The 26,962-nt window shown below is 38.2% G+C and overlaps 1 protein-coding gene and 1 long non-coding RNA gene across 2 annotated transcripts; one reads left to right on the top strand and one right to left on the bottom strand.

Annotated features, from left to right (window-relative positions):
• Positions 1-7,418: 7,418 nt before the first annotated feature.
• Positions 7,419-25,949, bottom strand: LOC147368262 (uncharacterized). The gene is made up of 3 exons (XR_015166599.1): positions 25,852-25,949; positions 25,078-25,162; positions 7,419-7,567 (listed from the first exon to the last, which is right to left on the bottom strand). It is a non-coding gene; the product is annotated as an uncharacterized LOC147368262 (long non-coding RNA).
• Positions 23,731-24,660, top strand: LOC147368263 (olfactory receptor 7A17-like). The gene has a single exon (XM_086413439.1). The coding sequence runs from the start codon at positions 23,731-23,733 to the stop codon at positions 24,658-24,660; it is 930 nt and encodes a 309-aa protein (XP_086269565.1).
• Positions 25,950-26,962: the final 1,013 nt, after the last annotated feature.

The raw sequence follows: 26,962 nt of genomic DNA, 5'->3' as shown, positions 1-26,962 counted from the left end.
GTATGTAAATACAAAAAACCTCCAATAGCCAAAGCAATCTTGAGAAAGAAGAATGGAACTGGAGAAATCAACCTGCCTGACTTCAGGCTATACTACATAGCAACAGTCATCAAGGCAGTGTGGTACTGGCACAAAGACAGAAACACAGATCAATGGAACAAAATAGAAAGCCCAGAGATAAATCCACGCAGCTATGGACACCTTATCTTTGACAAATGAGGCAAGAATATAGAATGGAGAAAAGACAATCTCTTTAACAAGTGGTGCTGGGAAAAGTGGTCAACCACTTGTGAATGAATGAAACTAGACCACTTTCTTGGAGAAGGCAATGGCATCCCACTCCAGACTCTTGCCTGGAAAATCCCATGGACAGAGGAGCCTGGTGGGCTGCCTTCTGTGGGGTTGCACAGAGTCGGACACAATTGAAGTGACTTAGCAGCAGCAGCAGCGGAACACTTTCTAACACCATACACAAAAATAAACTCAAAATGGATTAAAGATCTAAATGTAAGACCAGAAACCGCACAACTCCTAGAGGAAAACATAGGTAAAACACTCTCTGTAACATAAATCACAGGAGGATCCTCTATCACCCACCACCCAGATTAATCGAAATAAAAGCAAAAATAAACAAATGGGACCTAATTAAACGTAAAAGCTTTTGCACAACAAAGGAAACTATAAACAAGGTGAAAAGACAGCCTTCAGAATGGGAGAAAATAATAGCAAATGAAGCAACTGACAAACAGCTAATCTCAAAAATATAGAAGCAGCTCCTGCAGCTCAATTCCAGAAAACTAAGTGACCCAATCAAAAAATGGGCCAAAGAACTAAACACACATTTCTCCAAAGAAGATACACAGATGGCTAACAAACACATGAAAAGATGCTCAACACCACTCATTATCAGAGAAATACAAATCAAAACCACAATGAGGTACCATTTTACACCAGTCAGAATTGTTGCTATCCAAAAGTCTACAAACAATAAATGCTGTAGAGGTTGCGGAAAAAAAGGAACCCACTTACACTGTTGGTGGGAATGCAAACAGGTACAACCACTATGGAGAACATTGTGGAGATTCCTTAAATAACTGGAAATAGAACTGCCATATGACCCAGCAATCCCACTGCTGGGCCTACACACTGAGGAAATCAGAATTGAAAGAGACACATGTATCCCAATGTTCACTGTAGCACTGTTTACAATAGCCATGACATGGAAGCAACCTACATGTCCATGTAGACAAATGGATAAGAAAGTTATGATACATATACACAATAGAATATTACTCAGCTATTAAAAAGAATGCATTTGTATCAATTCTAATGAGGTGGATGAAACTGGAGCCTATTATACAGAGTGAAGTTAGTCAGAAAGAAAAACACCAATACAATATGTTAATGCATATATATGGAATTTAGAAGATGGTAATGATGACCCTATATGTGAGACAGCAAAAGAGACACAGATGTAAAGAACAGACTGTTGGACTCTGTGGGAGAAGGTGAGGGTGAGATGATTTGAGAGAATAGCACTTAAACATGTATAGTATCATATGTAAAATAGATCACCAGTCCAGGTTCAATGCATGAGGCAAGGTGCTCAGGGCTGGTGCACTGGGATGATACTGAGAGATGGGATGCGGAGGGAGGTGGGAGGCAGGGTCTGAATGGGGAACACATGTACACCCATGGCTGATTCATATGTGGCAAAACACAACAGTATTGTAAAGTTCTTAGCCTCCAATTAAAATACACTCTACTCCTTGCCTTGAGCACCTCCATCTGTGAATACTGTCAGAATACACTTGACAGGCTGATTGCTGAAGGGCTTTGACTGCCAAGACAAAACTGTGAAGAAATAGAAAGTCTGAACCAACAAATAAAGCATAAGGCAAATAAATCAGTAACCATGAACTTCCCAAGAATAGCAGCACAAAAAGCAGACAAAAGCAAAGAACTGATGATTTTACTGTGAATCCTACCAAAATTTAAAGAATTAAAAATTTTTCTCAAAGTCCACCAAATGATTTAAGAGGTGGGAACACTCCCAAATTCATTTTCCGAGGACACTCTTACCTTGCTGTCAAAACCAGAAAAGACCTTACAAGAAAAGAAAACGACAAACTGATACTCCTAATTAACATAGATGCATAAACTATCAATAAGAGAGAAATATACATCGTGATCAAGTGAGATTTATTTCTAGAATATAAGGGTGGTTCCCTATGTGCAAAGAAATAAACATGATACACACACAACACTGATAGAACTAAAGATAAAGTAAATAAAAATTCAACTTTGTATTCAACTTCCTTTTATGATACAGTCTCAACAAATTTAGAACAGATGGATCATTCCTCAAAATGATGTGACAAGTCACAGTTATCATACTCAACAGCGACAGTTTCAAAGTTTTCTCTCTATGATAAGGGACAAGACAAGGGTGTCACTCTCACGATTGCAATTCAACATAGCACTAAAAGTTTTACCTAAATCAGTTAGACACAAAAAAGAAATAAAAATCATCTAAAATCAAAAGGAAGTAAATTGTCTCCGTTTGAATATAAATCCCTAAAGACTTCACCAAAAGTTGTTAGAAACAATGGACAAAATAGCTGTTTCAGTATACCACATCAATATACATTAATATAAAATCAACATACAAAAATGTTCCTTTATACACTAATAGTAAGCCATCAAAAAAGAAGTTAAAACAACATTATAATAGCATCAAAATTACAAATGCCTAAGAGTAAACTTAACCAAGGAAGTGAAAGACACACAAAACTATGAGATACTGTTGAGAGAAATTGAACCAAGACACAAATAAATTGAAAGATTTTCTTTATTTGTGGATCCAAAGATTTAGTATTTTCAGACTGTCCTTACTTCTCAAATCCATCTAAAGTTTCTATGAAATCACTAACAAAATTCTAATGGCATTAACTGAAGAAATATATTTTAAAATCCTAAAGCTTTTATGGAATCATAAAAGATCCCAAATAGCCAAAACAATCTCATAAAAGAAGAAAGTTGGAGGCATCATACTTCATGACTTCAAATTTCATTATAAAACTATAGTAATGGCAAAACTAATACAATTATGTAAAGTTTAAAAATAAAATAAAATTAAAATAAATAAATAAAAATAAACCTGTATACTACTAGCATAAAAATGGCCATAACTGAATAGAATTGAGAGCCTGAAAATAAACCCTTTTATACGCCATCTACTATTATTTAACAGAGCCCAGAAAATTCAATTAAGAAAGAACAGTGTCTTCAAAAAATGTGCTAGTAAAACTGGATAATAAAGAGAACAAAATGGATCCCTATCCTGCACAAATAAAAATTTAACTTGAAATGGATTAAAAACTTAAACATAAAAACTAAAATTGTAAAATTCCTAGAATAAACTACAAGGAACACCTCCCTGACATTGGTATTGTCAATGATTTCTTTGGACGTGACACCAAAAATACAAGGAACCAAAATAAAAATTTTAAAATGGGAAAATACTAAACTAAAAATCTTTGCAGTAAAATAGTCAACAAAATGAGGAGGCAACTGATTGTTGTTGTTGTTCAGTCGCTCAGTCGTGTCTGACTCTTTGCAACCCCATGGACTGTAGCACACCAGGCTTCCCTGTCCTTCACCATCTCCCAGAGCTTGCTCAAACTCATGTCCACTGAACTGGTGATACCATCCAACCATCTCGTCCTCTGTCATCCCCTTCTCCCCTTGCCTTAATCTTTCCCAGCATCAAGGTCTTTTCTGATGAGTCAGCTCTTCTCATCAGGTGGCCAAAGTGTTGGAGGAAACTGATGGAATGAAAGAAAATATTTCAAACCCTATATCTAAATATGTTCTAAATATATAAGGAACTCCTACAACTCAGTAGCAAAACTCAAATAATCCAATTAGAAAACAGGCAAAAAACTTGATAGAAATTTATTCTTTAAAAAAAGACATACAAACAGCCAACAAGTACATGAAAAGATGTTCAACATGTCTAACCATTAGGGAAGTCAACATGTAAATCACAAAGAAATATTGTCTTACATCATTTAGAGTTGCTATTACAGAAAAGATGAGATAAATAATGTTGCTGAAGATGTGTGGAAAAGTGAACCCTTGTGCACGATTGATGAAGATGTAAATTGTCACAGCCACTATGTGAAATAGTATGAAGTTCCTGAAAAAATTAAACATACAACTACCATCTGATCCTGGATCTTTGGAATTAACTGAAGTAGAGGAACAGGGCATTAGCTGAAGATAGATATACAATGAAGTGAAGACACTTCTTTTTAAAATGGGGCTTATTTGACTTTTTATACTAATGAAAAAAATCCAGAGCAAAGAATGCTTGAAAATATTTTCTTGAAAAGAAATTTATGAGATATACCTCTCATGGTATCATCTAGAATGTGTATTCACATGAAATAAAATTATATGTGAAAAGAGATGTGTTAACAAGTTTTACTTTGCAATTCACTTATGAAGCTGAATGTGTCTTCAGGTTTGTTAGACATATACCATCTGTATCATAATTATCTGTGGGAGTTCTTTACTTTTTGAGGGCTCAGTGTTTCTATTCCCTTTTTGTTTGTACTTATTCAAACAAATTGGAGATTTTGTTTTCACCAGCTAGCTGTTTTCCATGTGTTCATTTATATACATATAAATTTACTAGGGAGAAAGTAAAAATGTATACATTTTGTGTGGTTACTTCTATCTAGTCATTCATAATGTGTTTCCCCTTTTTTGACAGAAAGAAAAGAGCTGTCACTTTATTGTTATTCACTTGAGAATCTGTACTTCAAACAAAATACAAAGTGGAGGTTCTTCTGCATGTTTTGTTCTAATATATCACCCTTTATGCCTACGTACAACTAGATTTCAAATCTTGCTTACTCTTCTTTCTTTCTTTTGTACTTTATGAACAGATCTGTTTCTGAAACTTGTGTCACCTTTGTCCATCAGCTGCAAGGCATTCTCTTTTACACTTGATTGAAGATTATCTTCCAAAACATCTTTAAATCCATATATCTTTATATAAGATAAAATTATAGCTTTTAGATACATTATATCCACTTTCAGAAGGCTCTTGTTACGTTCATTTATTCCCAAGGCTTTGGCAACATAATCGTGAATTAATCACTTATATCACGGTCACTTAATGACAAACATTTAATATTTATATAAATTAGTTTAATATTTTTCTATATACTTTGTTTCTTACAGTTATTTTAGAGCCACTGGAGATCAAACCAGTCAACCCTAAAGGAAATCAACCCTGAATATTCACTGGAAGGACTGGTGCTGAAGCTCCAATATTGTGGCCACCTGATGTGAAGAACTGACTCATTGAAAAAGATCCTGATGTTGGGAAAGATTGAGGGCAAGAGGAGAAGGGGATGACAGAGGATGAGATGGTTGGGTGGCATTATCGACTCAATGGACATGAGTTTGAGCAAGTTCCAGGAGATAGTGAAAGGCAGGGAAGCCTGGAATGCTGCAGTCCATGGTGTTGCAGAGAGTCAGACATGACTGAGCCACTGAAAAACAATTCAGACATTGCCAATATCCCCAGAGGACAAATCATTTCTGGTTGATGACCAGTGCCTCAGAGTTTGAGAGTTAGAAGCATCCTGATGGCATTTTCAATCAAGACTCCACTCCTTACTTGGTTTATACTGGACAGAGTATTAAATCCCTCTAAGATACATTTGAACTGTGGTGTTGGAGAAGACTCTTGAGACTCCCTTGGACTGCAAGGAGATCCAACCAGTCCATTCTGAAGGAGATCAGCCCTGGGATTTCTTTGGAAGGAATGATGCTAAAGCTGAAACTCCAGTACTTTGGCTACCTCATGCAAAGAGTTGACTCATGGGAAAAAACTCTGATGCTGGGAGGGATTGGGGACAGGAGGAGAAGGGGATGACAGAGGATGAGATGGCTGGATGGCATCACCGACTCAATGGACATGAGTCTGAGTGAACTCTGGGAGTTGGTGATGGACAGGGAGGCCTGGCATGCTGCGATTCACGGGGTCACAAAGAGCTGGACACAACTGAGCGACTGATCTGATCTGATCTGAAGATACATTTCTACAATGGAAAATAGAGTTTATAAAAGTATTACTTCATAGATTGAAATTTCATTAAAAAAATAAGTCGAATCTCTTTGTTATGCTAAACTAGGTTACGGTACTTAGAATCTAAGTGTACCTCCTACTGTAACTACTAAGTATTTTATAATAAGAACTAATGATATCTGTGAACTTGTGGCATAAGTTTGAAATTCTTAATTGTTTTTTAAAATATTATCCTGAAGCCAATGAATTTGGTGCCCCAGTTTGTTTTGTTTTTTATTTAAAGACACAGTATTACCCTCTTTTCTTAGGAGGAGAATAATTATTGTCTTGAGATACTGATTTGACCCCACAAGTCAATGCTTTGAGGATCCAAAGTGTTAGTTAAGGCAAATTCTTCAGTATTAGACTTTTGAGAAAATTCGAAATCAGTATTGTGATGAAGTGCTAGAAGCTCTTGAAGACAGGAGTGTTAATGCAGGAGGAGTAACAAGACCTGAATTACCTGGCTTATCTACATAGTCTCCTAGGAGCAGGAAATCAGCTGGAAACTTTCCTTTTTGTCAGAGCAGTGTCCCAGAGGGAAATCATGTTCTTCCAGTCTAGAGTAACAAAAAGGAAACATTCTTAATGAGCAGATAAAGGGAGCAGCAGTCCTTGGGCATGTGCAACATTAGTCTGCACAGAACACAGTTGTTTAGACTCTTAAATCTTCCTTGGAGACCAGGGCTTGCCCCCTTCCTGCTGCTTTGTCTGGATATAGAGCTTCAGTCTCCATCATCAGTCATCCAGGGAGGAATTTAGACTTCCACCCAGTGATCTTCTTCTTTTTTTTTTTTTTTTTTTTTTTTTGCGCGCCCCGCCGCGCAGCCCCGCTCGCGCCGCTGCTCCTGCCGCTCCGCTGCCGCCGAGCCAACTGTCCCGGCCGCGGCCCTGACCTCAGGTCAGCGCCCCATCTGACCCAGTGATCTTCTTCTCAGAGTTCCCATCAAGGTGAGCCTGAGATTTCAGTAGATACTGCAGGAAAAGATCAAAGAGAATAGAAGCCTAGAAAGTGACCTGAGGTCACCCAAGGGCCATTGCAGCCTAATTCTGAGCCCAAAGATCACTGTAGCTATTTGCTAGCTTGCTTAATAAATTAATGTATTTATTTATAATGCCAAAGGAGAAGGGAACTTGATCTCAGCAAAGCAATTGTCATTTGTGATACTTAAATGATAGTAGAGTATAAGCCCAAGGATCTTTTTAATAAGGGGTAAATAGTAAATAGTAATATATTGAATAGTAAAATATTGATCTGGCAAGATACACAGTGAAATGATGGCATTTCTTTTATTTTTAAAATGGAGCATAATTGACTTTGTTTCCACATTGATGAGAAAGATCCAGACCAGGGAAAGTTTGCAAATACATACTTGCAGTAGCTGTAAATGAGACATACATTTCACAGTATCTTCCCTCATTCTGGGTATTCACATAGAAAAAAAAAATTAATAGGTTAAAAATTATATGCAAATAAACATTACTTTATAATTATTTCATTCCCTATGAGATACTATATTTTCATGGGTTAGTTAACCACTTACATTCTCTATTGCAAATAGTCTGAGTCCTTTGTTTTAACAAAGTGGGTCAGAGCATTTTTATTCCTCATTTTGACTGCTTTCTTTCAAAAGAGAAATTGCTATTTTTGTTACCAACTAGACAATGACACTCAGAGAAGGCAATGGCACCCCACTCCAGTACTCTTGCCTGGAAAATCCCATGGACAGAGGAGCCTGGTGGGTTGCAGTCCATGGGGTCGCGAAGAGTCGGACACGACTGAGCGACTTCACTTTCACTTTTCACTTTCATGCATTGGAGAAGGAAATGGCAACCCACTCCAGTGTTCTTGCCTGGAGAATCCCAGGGACGGGGGAGCCTGGTGGGCTGCCGTCTATGGGGTCGTACGGAGTCGGACACGACTGAAGCGACTTAGCAGCAGCAGCAGCAGACAATGACACTTAGTTCTTTTATGTATGTGTAGACATACATGTAGTGAATGTATGATAATTTATAAATTGTGGAGTTGAGCCTACTAGCTTTATTGTTTCTCTCTATTGCTTTTTTCTTTTCTTTTCTTTTCTTTTTTTTACTAAAATGGCTTTCATTCCAGTAACTTTCACTTGTGAATCTTTGTTTTAAATGAAAATGACAATGAAAAGTGAAAGTTCTCCTGCATCCCTTAAGGAAAATAAATCACTCTTTATACATATTGCTGACTATTTTTCACATTCCTTTATTCCTTACTGTTCTGTTTGGCATTTTGGGATTAGATGTATTTCTAAAACTCACATCCCCTTAGGCATTTGAAGATATTCAACAAAAAAAAGACCTATTTTTTTTTTACCATAAGACTAGAAACAACCTATATCTCAATAAACATGTTTAAACTCATATATCTTCAGATAAGATGAAATTATAACACAGATACTACCTCCCACTTCAAAAGGTTTTGTTATATTATTTTATGTCCAAGTCTTTGATAATTTAGTCTTCGATTAGTGATCTATACTGATGTCTTTAAATTATTACTGTTTTATATTTTTATATGTTGGAGGTAGATTTTCATTAAATTTTGTTATAAACAGTTGTTTTGAAACCACTGTATTTAACCTAATTCATTCTTACTGACAGTTTTTTCATAAGTTGTGATTGTGTCATTGCTAAGTCATGTCTGACTCTTTGCAACCCCATGGACTGTAGCCTGCAATGCTCCTCTGTCCATAGGTTTCTCCAGGCAAGAACACTGGAGTGGGATGCCATGCCCTCCTCCAGGGGATCTTTCTGACCCAGGGATTTAACCTGTATCTCCCTCAGTTCTCCTGAATGACAGGCAGATTCTTTACTGCTGAGGGTTATTACTTTCATGTAAAATTTGTTTCTATATCATGCACACATGCCTATTCATACGCTTTTTTAAAAATGCATGAATAGAATCCTATGTACATCATAGATACTCTTTTTGTTTATTTCATTCTTTCAGTGGCTGTATAATGTGCCACAATGGTGGCAGAAACCAACACGACATTATAAAGCAATTATCCTTCAATTAAAAATAAATTTTAAAATATCCCTGGGTGGGAGGGAAAGGCAACTAGATCTCATATCTGCTTCTACATTCAGTTATTGTGATGCCCCATGTCATCTGCCTGTAGAACCCTCTGTTGGACCTTCATGATGGAACCAGAGTGAAAACAATCTTAGTATGGCTATGAAAACAGTTTTGATGCCACAGAATTCCTTTGTAAAATTCTCAGACTCTTTGAGAACCATTGTTTTGTGTTATCAGTAGATAAGTAGAACCACAAACTATATAAAAGTCTCTCATTGTTTTTAAAAAAATGGTATGATGGGACTCTGCTGCTCATAATTTTGAAGATCTTTCATATTCTTTGTTATTCTGCTGCTGTTATAACAAGACTATAAAAATATTGTGAGATTGTGAAGTTCAAACTGTAGTTCTAACCAGGAGTGATTTTTCTCCCAGGAGACATTGAGCAATGTGTGGGAAAATGTCTGTCTGTCACACAGAAAAGGAGTGGATGGAAACCAGGGAAGCTCTAGACATCCTACAAGGCACAGGACAGACCACACCACAGAGACCAACCTTCCCTAGAAGGTCAATAGTGCTGAGACTGAGAAACCCCCAGTTAAAGAACTTCTGTATTATTAATAGCTATACCTTTCTTCAGCCTGCTTCCCAAAACTTGGAACATTTTACATTTGTCAGAAGCATTAGTGAACTTCTTTGCTACCTGTTTAAAAGTCCCAATCCCAATCAATGTGACAGCTCTTTAACTTTTTTTTTTTTTTTTTTTTTGTGAAAGAGGTATTTATTGTTTTCCAAACTATTCTTGACTTTGGTCAAAGACTCGTACATTTGATCACCATTTTGACACTCCTATATTATTTTATACCCATATGCCATATGCCTATTATTCTACCACTGTCAACTTTTCAAATGATTTCTTTTTTTTTTTTTTTTAAAAATCACATGCTCCCCATCCTGAACCCTCCTCCCTCCCAACCTCCCCATACCATCCCCCTGGGCCTTCCCAGCGCACCAGCCCCAAGCATCCAGCATCGTGCACTGAACCTGGACTGGCATCTCGTTTCATACATGACATTTCACATGTTTCAATGACATTCTCCCAAATCTTCCCACCCTCTCCCACAGAGTCCATAAGACTGTTCTATACATCAGTGTCTCTTTTGCTGTCTCGTACACAGGGTTATCGTTACCATCTTTCTAAATTCCATATACATGCGTTAGTATACTGTATTTATGTTTTTCCTTCTGGCTTACTTCACTCTGTATAATAGTCTCCAGTTTCATCCACCTCATTAGAACTGATTCAAATGTATTCTTTTTAATGGCTGAGTAATACTCCATTGTGTATATGTACTACAGCTTTCTTATCCATTCATCTGCTGATGGACATCTAGGTTGCTTCCATGTCCTGGCTATTATAAACAGTGCTGCGATGAACATTGGGATACACGTGTCTCTTTCCCTTCTGGTTTCCTCAATGTGTATGCCCAGCAGTGGGATTGCTGGATCATAAGGCAGTTCTATTTCCAGTTTTTTAAGGAATCTCCACACTGTTCTCCATAGTGGCTGTACTAGTTTGCATTCCCACCAACAGTGTAAGAGGGTTCCCTTTTCTCCACACCCTCTCCAGCATTTATTATTTGTAGACTTTTGGATCGCAGCCATTCTGACTGGTGTGAAATGGTACCTCATAGTGGTTTTGATTTGCATTTCTCTGATAAAGAGTGATGTTGAACATCTTTTCAAGTGTTTGTTAGCCATCTGTATGTCTTCTTTGGAGAAATGTCTATTTAGATCTTTGGCCCATTTTTTGATTGGGTCATTTATTTTTCTGGAGTTGAGCTGTAGGAGTTGCTTGTATATTTTTGAGATTAGTTGTTTGTCGGTTGCTTCATTTGCTATTATTTTCTCCCATTCTGAAGGCTGTCTTTTCACCTTGCTAATAGTTTCCTTTGATGTGCAGAAGCTTTTAAGGTTAATTAGGTCCCATTTGTTTATTTTTGCTTTTATTTCCAATATTCTGGGAGGTGGGTCATAGAGGATCCTGCTGTGATGTATTTTCTAATTATAGTTTCTCAACTGACTTTTGAACAGTGATTTGGCTATTAAAATGTTTTACATTGTATTCAGTTAAATGTATCTTTTCTTACTTCTGAGTTCCTTTCCTTAGTTAAGATAGTTGGCTCTCTTGCTATATTTAAAATGGATAACCAACAAGGGCCTACTGTATAGCCCAGGGAACTCTGCTCAGCGTTATGTGGCAGCCTCGATGGGAGTGACATTTGGGAGAGAATGCATACCTGTGTACATATGGCTGAGTTCCTTTGCTGTCCACCTGAAACTCTCACAACATTTTAATAGGATTTACGCTAATATAAAATACAAAGTTCAAAAGGAAAAAAATAAGATAGTTGGCCTTCCTGTAGATTTTGTGTGTGGTTTTCTAAATGTTCACCTGAGGGTATTGCTTACTCTTACAGTGAATATATAATCCCTCTGATTCATTGCAGTAGGACCAAAGCTGGGAATCAACTTAATTTTCTTCCAATTAGATATCTATTCTGCCAGATTTCATTCAACAATCCAACCTTTTCAAACCTATTGAAATACGACCTTGACATACTAAATACACTTACATACTGAGACCTAATTTATTGATTCATTCAACAAATAATAACTAAGCACCTGCTAAGTGCCAAAATTTCTAGGAATATTACATATCATATTCTTTTATGTCTATGTGATTTTCAACTTAATTATCAGTCCATGTTGAAGTCATCAAATTATTTTATATCTCATTGCAGTTAGCTTTTGATGCATCTTTCAATTATGTTGAATATAGTTCCTTTGAAACTACTGTGTATAACCTGGTTCATCCTCTCTGTCATTCTTTTTACTTTATATAACTTCACATTTATTTAAATTTGAAGGTGCACATATTTTTGCATGGCTTCCCCAGTGGCCCAGTGGTAAAGAATCTGTTTGCAGTTTAGGAGACACGAGAGACACGGGTTCAATCCTGGGTCGAGAGATCCCCTGGGGAAGGAAATGGCAACCCACTTCAGTAAACTTGCCAGAAAAATCCCATGGACAGAAGAGCCCAGCAGGCTTCAGTCCATAGGGTTGCAAAGAGTCAGACTGAGCAAATGAACACAGCACATATATTTGCATACGTTTGAAAATAGGGAAGTGAACAAAACAGGTGAAATCCTGCTTGCTTGGATCTTGCATTATAATGAGAAGTCAGAGTACAATGGAATAAATGTATGTATCACAGTGTCCTCAGGCTTAAATCATATAAAGTTATTCAGCTTCGAAAGGATGAGATTGGGAAGGGGGGAAGATGGCGGACGAGTAGGACGGGGAGAACACTTTCTCCCCCACAAATTCATCAAAAGAACATTTAAACGCCAAGTAAATTCCACAAAACAACTTCTGAATGCCGGCAGAGGACATCAGGCACCCAGAAAAGCAACCCAAGTCTTCAAAAGGAGGTAGGGAAAAACACAAAAGACAAAAAAAGGGACAAAAGAGGGAGGGATGGAGTTCCATCCCGGGAAGGGAGTCTTAAAAACAGAGAAGTTTCCAAACACCAGGAAACCTTCTCACTGCCGAATCTGTGCCCAGCCTTGGAAGCACAGAGGGCAACATAACAGGGAGGAAAAATAATTAAAACCCACACATTGTGAGCCCTACAGTAACTCCCCCAGCGGAGAAGCAGCGCAGATGCCTGCATACGCCATTAGCAAGCGGGGCTGGGCAGGGAGGCGCGACGCGGGCTGCATCGCAAGGATCTGGCCTAATTACCCCGAGCACTATCTGAGCGAAATAATTTGGGCTAGCAAACCAGACTGTGGGATATCTACCACGCGAAAAGCCAGCCCTAACCTATGACACCGCCAGGCCCGCGCACGGAACAAAGAACTGAACAGAGATAGCCGGCGGCAGACCATCCCCCTCCGGTGATAGGCAGCCAGAGCCGGAAGGGGACAATCGCAGCCCCAGAGAGACATTATCTATGAAACTGTAAGCAGGCTTCTTTGCTAACTAAAACTTCTTGGGGGTCTGGACGGTCAACAGCTGCCTGAGAAGGTGTGCCGGTGCGCAACTAGATAACCGAGCGGTGGGAAGGTGATAAATCGCAGCAATCACACGCGCAAAATACCTCATCACCTGAGCTGCTCGGATCTGGGAAGGGCACAAAACGCAGGCCCAAATGAGAGTCTGCACCTCTGAGGACTACTCGAGTACCTGAACCTGAGCGGCTTGGACCTGGGAAGTACAGGCAGCCCAGGGCCGGCTGCGGATGGTTCACGGCGGAGCAACCTAGAGCCTGAGCAGCGTGGGCAGAGAGGCTACACGTGCCGTGAACAGGGGGCAGACCCAGTGTGGCTGAGGCACTGTGAGCACACGCCAGTGTTATTTGTTTGCAGCATCCCTCCCTACCTCCCCTCAGTGCGACTGAACAAGTGAGCCTATAAAAAAAAAAAAAAAAAAATTAAGTCCTCTATTATTCCTTTAATTTCCACATTTATAACCGATTACTTTGCAAAAAAAAAAAAAAAAGACCCTATTTTTTAAAGCAAACTTCATATATATATAATTTTTTTAATAATTTTTTGACCTTTTTTTTTCTTTTTCCTTCTTTTCTTTAACATTGTATTTTTGAAATTCCAAACTCTACTCTAGATTTTTAATTTTAGCTTTTTAGTATTTGTTATCAATTTTGTACCTATAGTTTTTTTTTGTTTTTGTTTTTATATAATTTCTGGGACCCTTTTTTATTTTTTCTTTTTCTTTTTCTCTGTTTCTTTCTCTTCTTCTTTTAAATAACATTGAATATCTGAAATTCCAAACTCTATTCTAGATTCTTAATTTATGCTTTTTGGTATTTGTTATCAATTTTGTACCTGTATTTTTTTTTTTTTAATAATTTATGCGACCTTGTTTGTTCTTGTTTGTCTTTTTTCTCTCTCTTTCTTTTTCTTCTTCTTTTTTTTTAACATTGTATTTTTGAAATTCCAAACTCTACTCTAGATTTTTAACTTTTGCTTTTTGGTATTAGTTATCAATTTTGTACCTATATTTTCTTTATAATTTTTGCGACCTTGTTTGTTTTTGTTTGTTCATTTTTTCTCTCTTTCTTTTCCTTCTTCTTTTCTTTAACATCGTATTTTTGAAATTCCAAATTCTACTCTAGATTTTAAATTTTTGTTTTTATGTATTTGTTACCAATTTTGTACCTTAAGAACCCAATCTTCAGTACCCATTTTTCACTAGGGAGCGAGATTACTGTCTTAACTGCTCTCTCTCCCTTTGGACTCTCCTTTTTCTCCACTAGGTCGCCTGTGTCTCCTCCTTAACCCCTCTCTACTCTACCCAACTCTGTGAATTTCTGTGTGTTCCCGACATTGGAGAATGCTTAGGGAACTGATTACTGGCGGATCTGTCTCCCTCCTTTTCATTCCCCCCATTTATCCTCCTGGCCACCTCTGCCACCTTCTTCCTTCTTCTCTTCTCTGTATAACTCTGTGAACAACTCTGAGCAGTCGAGTTGTGGAGTGCACATAAGGAAGAGATTACTGAATAGCCCACTCTCTCCTCTATTGATTCCACCTCATCTCATTCGGGTCACCTCTAACTCTCTCCTCACTCTTCTCTTCTCCATATAACGCTGTAAACCTTTCTGGGTGAAACAAGTTAGAGGGCAAGACATACCAAGCAAATTCTCCAGCAGCAAGGAACACAGCCCTGAGCTCCAAGATACAGGCAGCCCAAAGTCACCCCAAAACCATAGACATCCCATAACTCATTACTGGACATTTTATTGCACTCCAGAGAGAAGAAATACAGCTCCACTCACCAGAACACCGACACAAGCTTCCCTAACCAAGAAACCTTGACAGCCACCTGTACAAACCCACACAGAGCGAGGAAACGCCACAATAAAGAGAACTCCACAAACTGCCAGAATACAGAAAGGACACCCCAAACTCAGCAATTTAAACAAGATGAAGAGACAGAGGAATACCCAGCAGATAAAGGAACAGGATAAATGCCCACCAAACCAAACAAAAGAGGAAGAGATAGGGAATCTACCTGATAAAGAATTCCGAATAATGATAGTGAAATTGATCCAAAATCTTGAAATCAAAATGGAATCACAGATAAATAGCTTGGAGACAAAGATTAAGAAGACACAAGAAAGGTTTAACAAGGACCTAGAAGAAATAAAAGAGAGTCAATATAAAATGAATAATGCAATAAATGAAATTAAAAACACTCTGGAGGCAACAAATAGTAGACTAACAGAGGCAGAACATAGGATTAGTGAATTAGAAGATAGAATGGTAGAAATAAATGAATCAGAGAGGATAAAAGAAAAACGAATTAAAAGAAATGAGGACAATCTCAGAGAACTCCAGGACAATGTTAAACGCTACAACATTCGAATCATAGGGGTCCCAGAAGAAGAAGACAAAAAGAAAGACCATGAGAAAATACTTGAGGCCATGCACATATGGACACCTTATCTTTGACAAAGGAGGCAAGAATATACAATGAATTAAAGACAATCTCTTCAACAAGTGGTGCTGGGAAATCTGGTCAACGACTTGTAAAAGAATGAAACTGGACCACTTTCTAACACCATACACAAAAATAAACTCAAAATGGATTAAAGATCTAAACGTAAGACCAGAAACTATAAAACTCCTAGAGGAGAACATAGGCAAAACACTCTCCGACATACATCACAGCAGGATCCTCTATGACCCACCTCCCAGAATATTGGAAATAAAAGCAAAAATAAACAAATGGGACCTAATTAACCTTAAAAGCTTCTGCACATCAAAGGAAACTATTAGCAAGGTGAAAAGACAGCCTTCAGAATGGGAGAAAATAATAGCAAATGAAGCAACCGACAAACAACTAATCTCAAAAATATACAAGCAACTCCTACAGCTCAATTCCAGAAAAATAAACGACCCAATCAAAAAATGGGCCAAAGAACTAAATAGACATTTCTCCAAAAAAGACATACAGATGGCTAACAAACACATGAAAAGATGCTCAACATCACTCATTATCAGAGAAATGCAAATCAAGACCACTATGAGGTACCATTTCACACCAGTCAGAATGGCTGCGATCCAAAAGTCTACAAATAATAAATGCTGGAGAGGGTGTGGAGATAAGGGAACCCTCTTACACTGTTGGTGGGAATGCAAACTAGTACAGCCACTATGGAGAATAGTGTGGAGATTCCTTAAAAAACTGGAAATAGAACTGCCTTATGATCCAGCAACCCCACTGCTGGGCATACACACTGAGGAACCAGAAGGGAAAGAGACACGTGTACCCCAATGTTCATTGCAGCACTGTTTATAATAGCCAAGACATGGAAGCAACCTAGATGTCCATCAGCAGATGAATGGATAAGAAAGCTGTGGTACATATACACAATGGAGTATTACTCAGCCATTAAAAAGAATACATTTGAATCAGTTCTAATGAGGTGGATGAAACTGGAGCCTATTATACAGAGTGAAGTAAGCCAGAAGGAAAAACATAAATACAGTATACTAACGCATGTATATGGAATTTAGAAAGATGGTAACAATAACCCAGTGTACGAGACAGCAAAAGAGACACTGATGTATAGAACAGTCTTATGGACTCTGTGGGAGAGGGAGAGGGTGGGAAGATTTGGGAGAATGGCAATGAAACATGTAAAATATCATGTAGGAAACGAGTTGCCAGTCCAGGTTCGATGCACGATGCTGGATGCTTGGGGCTGGTGCACTGGGACGGCCCAGAGGGATGGTATGGGGAGGGAGGAGGGAGGAGGGTTCAGGATGGGGAACACATGTATACCTGTGGTGGATTCATTTTGATATTTGGCAAAACTAATACAATTATGTAAAGTTTAAAAATAAAATAAAATTAGAAGAAAAAAAAAAAAGAAAAGAAAATACTTGAGGAGATAATAGTTGAAAACTTCCCTAAAATGGGGAAGGAAATAATCACTCAAGTTCAAGAAACCCAGAGAGTCCCAAACAGGATAAACCCAAGGTGAAACACCCCAAGACACATATTAATCAAATTAACAGAGATCAAACACAAAGAACAAATATTAAAAGCAGCAAGGGAAAAACAACAAATAACACACAAGGGAATTCCCATTAGGATAACAGCTGATCTTTCAATAGAAACTCTTCATGCCAGGAGGGAATGGCAAGGCATACTTAAAGTGATGAAAGAAAATAACCTACAGCCCAGATTACTGTACCCAGCAAGGATCTCATTCAAATACGAAGGAGAAATCAAAAGCTTTACAGACAAGCAAAAGCTGAGAGAATTCAGCACCACCAAACCAGCTCTCCAACAAATACTAAAGGATTTTCTCTAGACAGAAAACACAAAAACAGTGTATAAACTCTAACCCAAAACAATAAAGTAAATGGCAATGGGATCATACTTATCAGTAATTACCTTAAATGTAAATGGGTTGAAGGCCCCAACCAAAAGACAAAGACTGGCTGAATGGATACAAAAACAAGACCCCTACATATGTTGTCTACAAGAGACCCACCTCAAAACAGGGGACACATACAGACTGAAAGTGAAGGGCTGGAAAAAGATTTTTCATGCAAATAGGGACCAAAAGAAAGCAGGAGTAGCAATATTTATATCAGATAAAATAGACTTTAAAACAAAGACTGTGAAAAGAGACAAAGATGGTAACTACATAATCATCAAAGGATCAATCCAAGAAGAAGATATAACAATTATAAATATATATGCACCCAACACAGGAGCGCCACAATATGTAAGACAAATGCTAACAAGTATGAAAGGGGAAATTAACAATAACATAAAAATAGTGGGAGACTTTAATACCCCACTCACATCTATGGATAGATCAACTAAACAGAAAATTAACAAGGAAACACAAATGTTAAATGATACAATAGACCAGTTAGACCTAATTGATATCTATAGGACATTTCATCCCAAAACAATGAATTTCACCTTCTTCTCAAGCGCACATGGAACCTTCTCCAGGATAGATCACATCCTGGGCCATAAATCTAGCCTTGGTAAATTCAAAAAAATAGAAATCATTCCAAGCATCTTTTCTGACCACAGTGCAGTAAGATTAGATCTCAATTACAGGAGAAAAACTATAAAAATTCCAACATATGGAGGATGAACAACACCCTGCTGAATAACCAACAAATCACAGAAGAAATCAAAAAAGAAATCAAAATTTACATAGAAACTAATGAAAATGAAAACACAACAACCCAAAACCTGTGGGACACTTTAAAAGCAGTCCTAAGGGGAAAGTTCATAGCAATACAGGCATACCTCAAGAAACAAGAAAAAACTCAAATAAATAACCTAACTCTACACCTAAACCAACTAGAAAAGGAAGAAATGAAGACCCCCAGGGTTAGTAGAAGGAAAGAAATCGTAAAAATTAGGGCAGAAATAAATGCAAAAGAAACAAAAGAGGCCATAGCAAAAATCAACAAAGCCAAAAGCTGGTTCTTTGAAAGGATAAATAAAATTGACAAACCATTAGCCAGACTCATCAAGAAACAAAGGGAGAAAAATCAAATCAATAAAATTAGAAATGAAAATGGAGAGATCACAACAGACAACACAGAAATACAAAGGATCATAAGAGACTACTATCAACAATTATATGCCAATAAAATGGACAATGTGGAAGAAATGACAAATTCTTAGGAAAGTACAACTTTCCAAAACTGGACCAGGAAGAAATAGAAAATCTTAACAGACCCATCACAAGCACGGAAATTGAAACTGTAATCAAAAATCTTCCAGCAAACAAAAGCCCAGGTCCAGACGGCTTCACAGCTGAATTCTACCAAAAATTTAGAGAAGAGCTAACACCTATCCTGCTCAAACTCTTCCAGAACACTGCAGAGGAAGGTAAACTTCCAAACTCATTCTATGAGGCCACCATCACCCTAATACCAAAACCTGCCAAGGATCTCACAAAAAAAGAAAACTACAGGCCAATATCACTGATGAACATAGATGCAAAAATCCTTAACAAAATTCTAGCAATCAGAATCCAACAACACATTAAAAAGATCATACACCATGACCTTATCACAGGGATGCAAGGATTCTTCAATATCCGCAAATAAATCAATGTAATACACCACATTAACAAATTGAAAAACAAAAACCATATGATTATCTCAATAGATGCAGAGAAAGCCTTTGACAAAATTCAACATCCATTTATGATAAGAACTCTCCAGAAAGCAGGAATAGAAGGAACATACCTCAACATAATAAAAGCTATATATGACAAACCCACAGCAAACATTATCCTCAATGGTGAAAAATTGAAAGCATTTCCTCTAAAGTCAGAAACAAGACAAGGGTGCCCACTTTCACCACTACTATTCAACATAGTTTTGGAAGTTTTGGCCACAGCAATCAGAGCAGAAAAAGAAATCAAAGGAATCCAAATTGGAAAAGAAGAAGTAAAACTCTCACTGTTTGCAGATGACATGATCCTCTACATAGAAAACCCTAAAGACTCCACCAGAAAATTACTAGAACTAATCAATGATTATAATAAAGTTGCAGGATATAAAATCAACACACAGAAATGCCTTGCATTCCTATACACTAATAATGAGAAAACTGAAAGAGAAATTAAGGAAACAATTCCATTCACCATTGCAACGGAAAGAATAAAATACTTAGGAATATATCTACCTAAAGAAACCAAAGACCTATATATAGAAAACTATAAAACACTGGTGAAAGAAATCAAAGAGGACACTTATAGATGGAGAAATATACCATGTTCATGGATTGGAAGAATCAATATAGTGAAAATGAGTATACTACCAAAGCAATTTATAGATTCAATGCAATCCCTATTAAGCTACCAACGGTATTCTTCACAGAGCTAGAACAAATAATTTCACAATTTGTATGGAAATACAAAAAACCTCGAATAGCCAAAGCTATCTTGAGAAAGAAGAATGGAACTGGAGAAATCAACCTGCCTGACTTCAGGCTCTATTACAAAGCCACAGTTATCAAAACAGTATGGTACTGGCACAAAGACAGAAATATTGATCAATGGAATAAAATAGAAAGCCCAGAGAAAAATCCACGTACATATGGACACCTTATCTTTGACAAAGGAGGCAAGAATATACAATGGATTAAAGACAACCTCTTTAACAAGTGGTGCTGGGCAAACTGGTCAACTACTTGTAAAAGAATGAAACTAGACCACTTTCTAACACCATACACAAAAATAAACTCAAAATGGATTAAAGATCTCAATGTAAGACCAGAAACTATAAAAGTCCTAGAGGAGAACATAGGCAAAACACTCTCCCATATACATCACAGCAGGATCCTCTATGACCCACCTCCCAGAATATTGGAAATAAAAGCAAAAATAAACAAATGGGACCTAATTAAACTTAAAAGCTTCTGCACAACAAAGGAAACTATTAGCAAGGTGAAAACACAGCCTTCAGAATGGGAGAAAATAATAGCAAATGAAGCAACAGACAAACAACTAATCTCAAAAATATACAAGCAACTCCTACACTCAACTCCAGAAAAATAAATGACCCAATCAAAAAATGGGCCAAAGAACTAAATAGACATTTCTCCAAAGAAGACATACAGATGGCTAACAAACACATGAAAAGATGCTCAACATCACTCATTATCAGAGAAATGCAAATCAAAACCACTATGAGGTACCATTTCACGCCAGTCAGAATGGCTGCGATCCAAAAGTCTACAAGCAATAAATGCTGGACAGGGTGTGGAGAAAATGAATTCTCTTGCACTGTTGGTGGGAATGCAAACTAGTACAGCCACTATGGAGAACAGTGTGGAGATTCCTTAAAAACTGGAAATAGAACTGCCTTATGATCCAGCAATCCCACTGCTGGGCATACACACTGAGGAAACCAGAAGGGGAAGAGACCCGTATACCCCAATGTTCATCGTAGCACTGTTTATAATGGCCAGGACATGGAAGCAACCTAGATGCCCATCAGCAGATGAATGGATAAGAAAGCAATGGTACATATACACAATGGAGTATTACTCAGCCATTAAAAAGAATACATTTGAATCAGTTCTAATGAGGTGGATGAAACTGGAACCTATTATACAGAGTGAAGTAAGCCAGAAAGAAAAAGACCAATACAGTATACTAACGCATATATATGGAATTTAGAAAGATAGAAACAATAACCCTGTGTATGAGACAGCAAAAGAGACACCGATGTATAGATCAGTCTTATGGACTCTGTGGGAGAGGGAGAGGGTGGGGAGATTTGGGAAAATAGCATTGAAACGTGTATAATATCATGTATGAAACGAGTCGCCAGTCCAGGTTCGATGCACGGTACTGGATACTTGGGGCTGGTGCACTGGGAAGACCCAGAGGGAGGGGAGGGGAGGGAGGAGGGTGGAGGGTTCAGGATGGGGAATGCGGGTATACCTGTGGTGGATTCATTTTGATATTTGGCAAAATTATTACAATATTGTAAAGTTTAAAAATAAAATAAAATTAAAAAAAAAAGAAAGGATGAGATTGTCATGGTATGTATAGAATTTTAAAGGCTGTTGTCTGGGAGGTCTTTGCATGTCTTTGCAGGTTGGATAAAGACTGATATTAAAGTATGCCCACTGGACTTATCAGGATGAGATCAAAACCCACAGAAGAAAAACAAAGGAAAGATGCCACATAAGAAAACTAGAAAGGGACTTCCCTAATCTTCTATTCAATCACATAGAAACCGACTGGTCAAATATAGGACAGTCACAGGAAAAACAAGTCTCCTTCTTTTTGATATTAACAACAGTCAAAGCATATTTTATTTTGTATATTTCCTTTTGTGAATTATTATTTTATTTTCTCTGATCAGTTTTCACTAGGGGCATTCAATCTTTTGTTTCTGTTTTGTTTTTTTTTTTTTTTTTAATTTTATTTTTTAAATTTATTTTGGGGCATTCAATCTTTAAAGTGTTTCACATCATACATTTATTACCACTTTTATCTTTTAAGCAATTTTATTATTATTATTTTTGCTTGGCATCAAATGGGGTTAATTAGGCTGCCAAAAACCAAAGAAGCTTTTTCTGTTTCAAAGTCTCTCAGGGACCACCTGAGTTTATTAGATATTTTCTTTCTCGAGTCCATTTCGTCCTCTCTATGTTTATAGGCAGATTGTTTATATTTATTTAATTACAAAGCAGAAAAATGGATATATCAATATGGAGCCCAAGTCTGTTTGTCCGTGGGAGACTTAAGAATTTCTGGGTACCATTCCTAAATTCTCTAGAGAAAGGACATTTGATTTGGAAAGCTAGAGTTGTATCTACTCAGAGCCTAAACAGTGAAACAGTGTGAAAGGGAGTGAAGGAACATGGAAATAACTTGATTAGGAGGCCTGGGAATGTTGTGTGAGTGTGTGTGTCTGTGTGTGTGTGTGCATGCTTTGTAAACTGAGAGCAGTGCTCAGAGTAAGGGTACCTGGAATGGTGTATTCCAAAGTAACTCATAATACAGAGGCCATAACTCATTCAATAAAGTGCTAAGGAAGGGAACATTTTCAATTCATCAGATGCATTTACAATGAGATTAATAAAGTGCAAGATTTACATACATAGTGTGGACAATGGGCTTCCTGTATCTTAAAGCCTGAGCAGCAGCAGACAGGTTTCCTCCCTCCTCAACATCTTCTAACATCATCTCTCATCACTCTATGGCTTATTCATTTCCCACCACACACTGGCTCATTCTGGGCCTTGAGCTTCTGAAGCACACTTCTTCCCCAGGGCCTTTGCACTGGCTGTTCCTTCTGCCAGGCACATATTCCTCAGATAACCTTGTCTCTCTCTCTCTCGTTCTTCTTTAAAGTGTCTGTTAAAGTGCTACCTTATTTGCATGTCTTGGTTGAAGTCCCAATAAAAATAACACATTCTATCCACTCTTTCCTTTATATATGCTTTCCTTTTCGTCATTGCATCTGGGCTATTAGACATGTTACATTGTTATTATTTTTGTTTTGATTATATTTTCTCACTGCCATAAGTCTTTAGATTGTAAAGACTTTTTTTTTTTTTAAACTTTACATAATTGTATTAGTTTTGCCAAATATCACTTATTTTTAAACATCCCTATGCTCTGGCTATGCCTGAAGAATTGTCTGTAGTCAATATATATTCCTCAAATGCATGAAAGATATTCTCAAAAACAGTAGTATACACTATGCTTGAATATCAGGCTGACAGTGGGAAAGGAATTCTATAAAAATGGAATAAGGATCCCCTTAATGAGGACCAGGCAAGCCACCAAATACAGAAATTAATATATTGGCTCTACAATATAAACATAGCATTAATTCTAGGTTCTTAAGTCGGTTATTGATTCTAAGTTATTAAGTTGCTTATGTGAAAATAAATCTTTTTAAATTTTTCTGGTAGTCACCTCCAGCACATGAAACCACAGAATGATACACGAATTTCAGAATTTTTTCTTCTGGGATTCTCAGATGCACCAGCACTTCAGCCCCTCATATTTGGGCTTTTCCTCTCCATGTACTTGATCTCTGTATTTGAGAACCTGCTCATCATCCTGGCTGTCAACTCAGACTCCCACCTCCACACCCCCATGTACTTCTTCCTCTCCAACCTGTCCTTTGTAGACATCTGTTTCACCTCCACCACCATCCCAAAGATGCTGTGGAACATCCAGACACAGAGCAAAGTTATAACTTATGAAGGCTGCATCACACAGATGTATTTTTTTGTACTCTTTGCAGTGTTGGATGACTTACTCCTGACTGTGATGGCCTATGATCGCTTCGTGGCCATATGTCACCCCCTGCACCACACGGTCATCATGAATCCCTGGCTCTGTGGAGTGCTGGTGCTGATGTCCTGGATCATGGGTGTCCTGAACTCTTTGCTACAAAGTTTAATAGTTTTGGATCTGACCTTCTGTGAAGACTTAGAAATCCCCCAATTTTTCTGTGAACTCAATCAGGTCATCCAACTTGCGTGTTCTGACACCTTTCTTAACAACATGATGATATGTTTTACATCACTGCTTCTGGCCATTGGTCCCCTGGCTGGAATCCTCTACTCTTACTCTAAGATAATTTCCTCCATATATAGAATAGCATCAACTCAGGAGAAGTATAAAGCATTTTCTACCTGTGCATCTCACCTCTTGGTTGTTTCCTTATTTTATTGTACAAGCCTCAGAGTGTACCTTGGCTCTGCTGGTACCCACAGCTCCCACTCAAGTGCAACAGCCTCAGTGATGTACACTGTGGTCACACCCATGATGAACCCTTTCATCTACAGTCTGCGGAATAAAGACATAAAGAGAGCTCTGAAAGCATTTATGGGACAGCAGCTCTAACCAGGATGGCTTTCCTGCATCTCAAGAAGTGCCCTTGATTGCAGGACAAAGAGCAACTGAGCCAGGAACTGCTTTTCCTTGATCCATTGTGGAAGTAAACCTTCTTCCTTCTATTGATTTCCATGAGTGTCCATTTCTTTGTCTCCACCTCTTTATACAATTTAAGTAACTCACTTTGCAATTCACTTCCTGAGTCTGATAAAGTTTTCCCATTTATCCTTTGTCCGACGACACAAAATTTTTCCCAAGTTTTTATCTGAAATATTTGGACATTTTTATTTCATTCGTAGAACAACAAGGATTTCTTAAGAATAATTTCTTCTCAAATAATATATACTATCCCAAGTAACTTTCATCTTATTTTCCTGAAAGGATAGTCATGTTACATAAAAGAAAAAAAGTAAATTGTTTACTTACAATTAAGGGTTAATTTACTGCAGATGGTGACTGTAGCCATGAAATTAAAAGATGCTTGCTCCTTGGAAGGAAGGTTGTGACCAACCTAGATAGCATATTCAAAAACAGAGACATTACTTTGCCAACAAAGGTTCGTCTGGTCAAGGCTATGGTTTTTCCTGAGGTCATGTATGGATGTGAGAGTTGGACTGTGAAGAAGGCTGAGTGCCGAAGAATTGATGCCTTTGAACTGTGGTGTTGGAGAAGACTCTTGAGAGTCCCTTGGACTGCAAGGAGATGCAACCAGTCCATTCTGAAGGAGATCCGCCCTAGGATTTCTTTGGAAGGAATGATGCTAAAGGTGAAGCTCCAGTACTTTGGCCACCTCATGCGAAGAGTTGACTCATTGGAAAAGACTCTGATGCTGGGAGGGATTGGGGGCAGGAGGAGAAGGGGACAACAGAGGATGAGATGGCATCACTGACTCAATGGACGTGAGTCTGGGTGAATTCCAGAAGTTGGTGATAGATGGGTGGCCTGGCCTGCTGCGATTCATGGGGTCGCAAAGAGTCGGATACGACTGAGTGACTGAACTGAACTGAAGGGTTAATTTATCTCCCTTATAAAAGAAGAACATGAACAATGTCTCAGGGTTCATTCTACCTCTCTGTTCCTGCATCTGTAATGTATAGTTTTCCAAGATATGTCAGCTCCAAGAGTCTCATCGTCTTGTGCAAATTCCAAATAGAAAGGGAAAAGGCTGCTACAGAGCATTTCAATATTCCCACCCAATACCTTAACGTATTGTCCATGACTGTCCATGATTGAAAAGGATGTGGAAAATATGGTATCTTTGCTGGGCATCTGACCACTTCCAGATATAATCAGGCTCTGTCAAGAGGGAAGAGGGGAATGGAAAAGTCACATAACCAATATATAATGAGCAATCACAAGATTGACAGTATCCAGAACATTAAAACAAACAGTTGCTTGATAGAAGCAGGAAGATCTTGTCCAAAAAGACATTGATCTTCCTAATCCTTATAAAACAGTCACATTGTGTGATGAAGAAAGCACTGTCTCCAGCCAATTCCTTCAAGGGACTGAAAAACATTGTAAGGTTTTTGAATATTTCTTAACACAGGCTAGAGACATGGCACATGGTAATCCACACACTGGTAAAACTGAGTCAATGATGTTGTACAATTGCTTGGGTATTGAGGTTTTGGGGGGAAAATTCAGCAGCCAACCTTGACGAGAGTGAAAGGGCATATCCCATCTCAGTGACAAGAGCTTTCAGAATCCTGAGTAAACACGTAGTGCACTGCCTTAGAGAACAATTTCCTTTATTAACATTAATTTAGTGGCTCCAGCTAACACATATGCATCTGATTGGGGGCTTTCCTGGTGGCTCAGACAGTAAAGAATCCACCTGCAGTGTGGGAGGCCAGGGTTTAATCTTTGGGCTGGGAAGATCCCCTGGAGAAGGACATGGCAACCCACTCCAGTATTCTTGCCTGAAGAATCCCCATTGACAGAGGAGGCTGGTGGGCTACAGATGATGGGGTCAGAAAGAGTCAGACACAACTGAGCAGCTAAGCACTGTATATCTGATTCAATCCTAACATATGATGCTGTCAAAGTACTGCACTAAATATGCCAGCAAATTTGGAAAACGCAGCAGTGTCCACAGGATTGGAAAAGGTCAGTTTGCATTCTGATCCCAAAGAAGGGCAATGCCAAAGAATGTTCAAACTGCTGCTGCTAAATTGCTTCAGTCGTGTCTGACTCTGTGCGACCCCATAGACGGCCCCCCACCAGGCTCCCCCGTCCCTGGGATTCTCCAGGCAAGAACAATGGAGTGGGTTTCCATTACCTTGTCCAACGCATGAAAGTGAAAAGTGAA

This window comes from Bos grunniens, chromosome 7, assembly GCF_055505025.1.
Source record: "Bos grunniens cultivar Pamir isolate PY7600 chromosome 7, Bosgru_T2T1.0, whole genome shotgun sequence".
In the NCBI taxonomy this organism is placed as follows: domain Eukaryota; kingdom Metazoa; phylum Chordata; class Mammalia; order Artiodactyla; family Bovidae; genus Bos; species Bos grunniens.
Note: the sequence above shows the minus strand (reverse complement) of the source record. Positions and strands in the feature narration are given on the sequence as shown.

Excerpts from the sequence above, each read along its gene's own strand:
- LOC147368263 (XM_086413439.1), top strand. The coding sequence starts at position 23,731 with ATGAAACCACAGAATGATACACGAATTTCAGAATTTTTTCTTCTGGGA.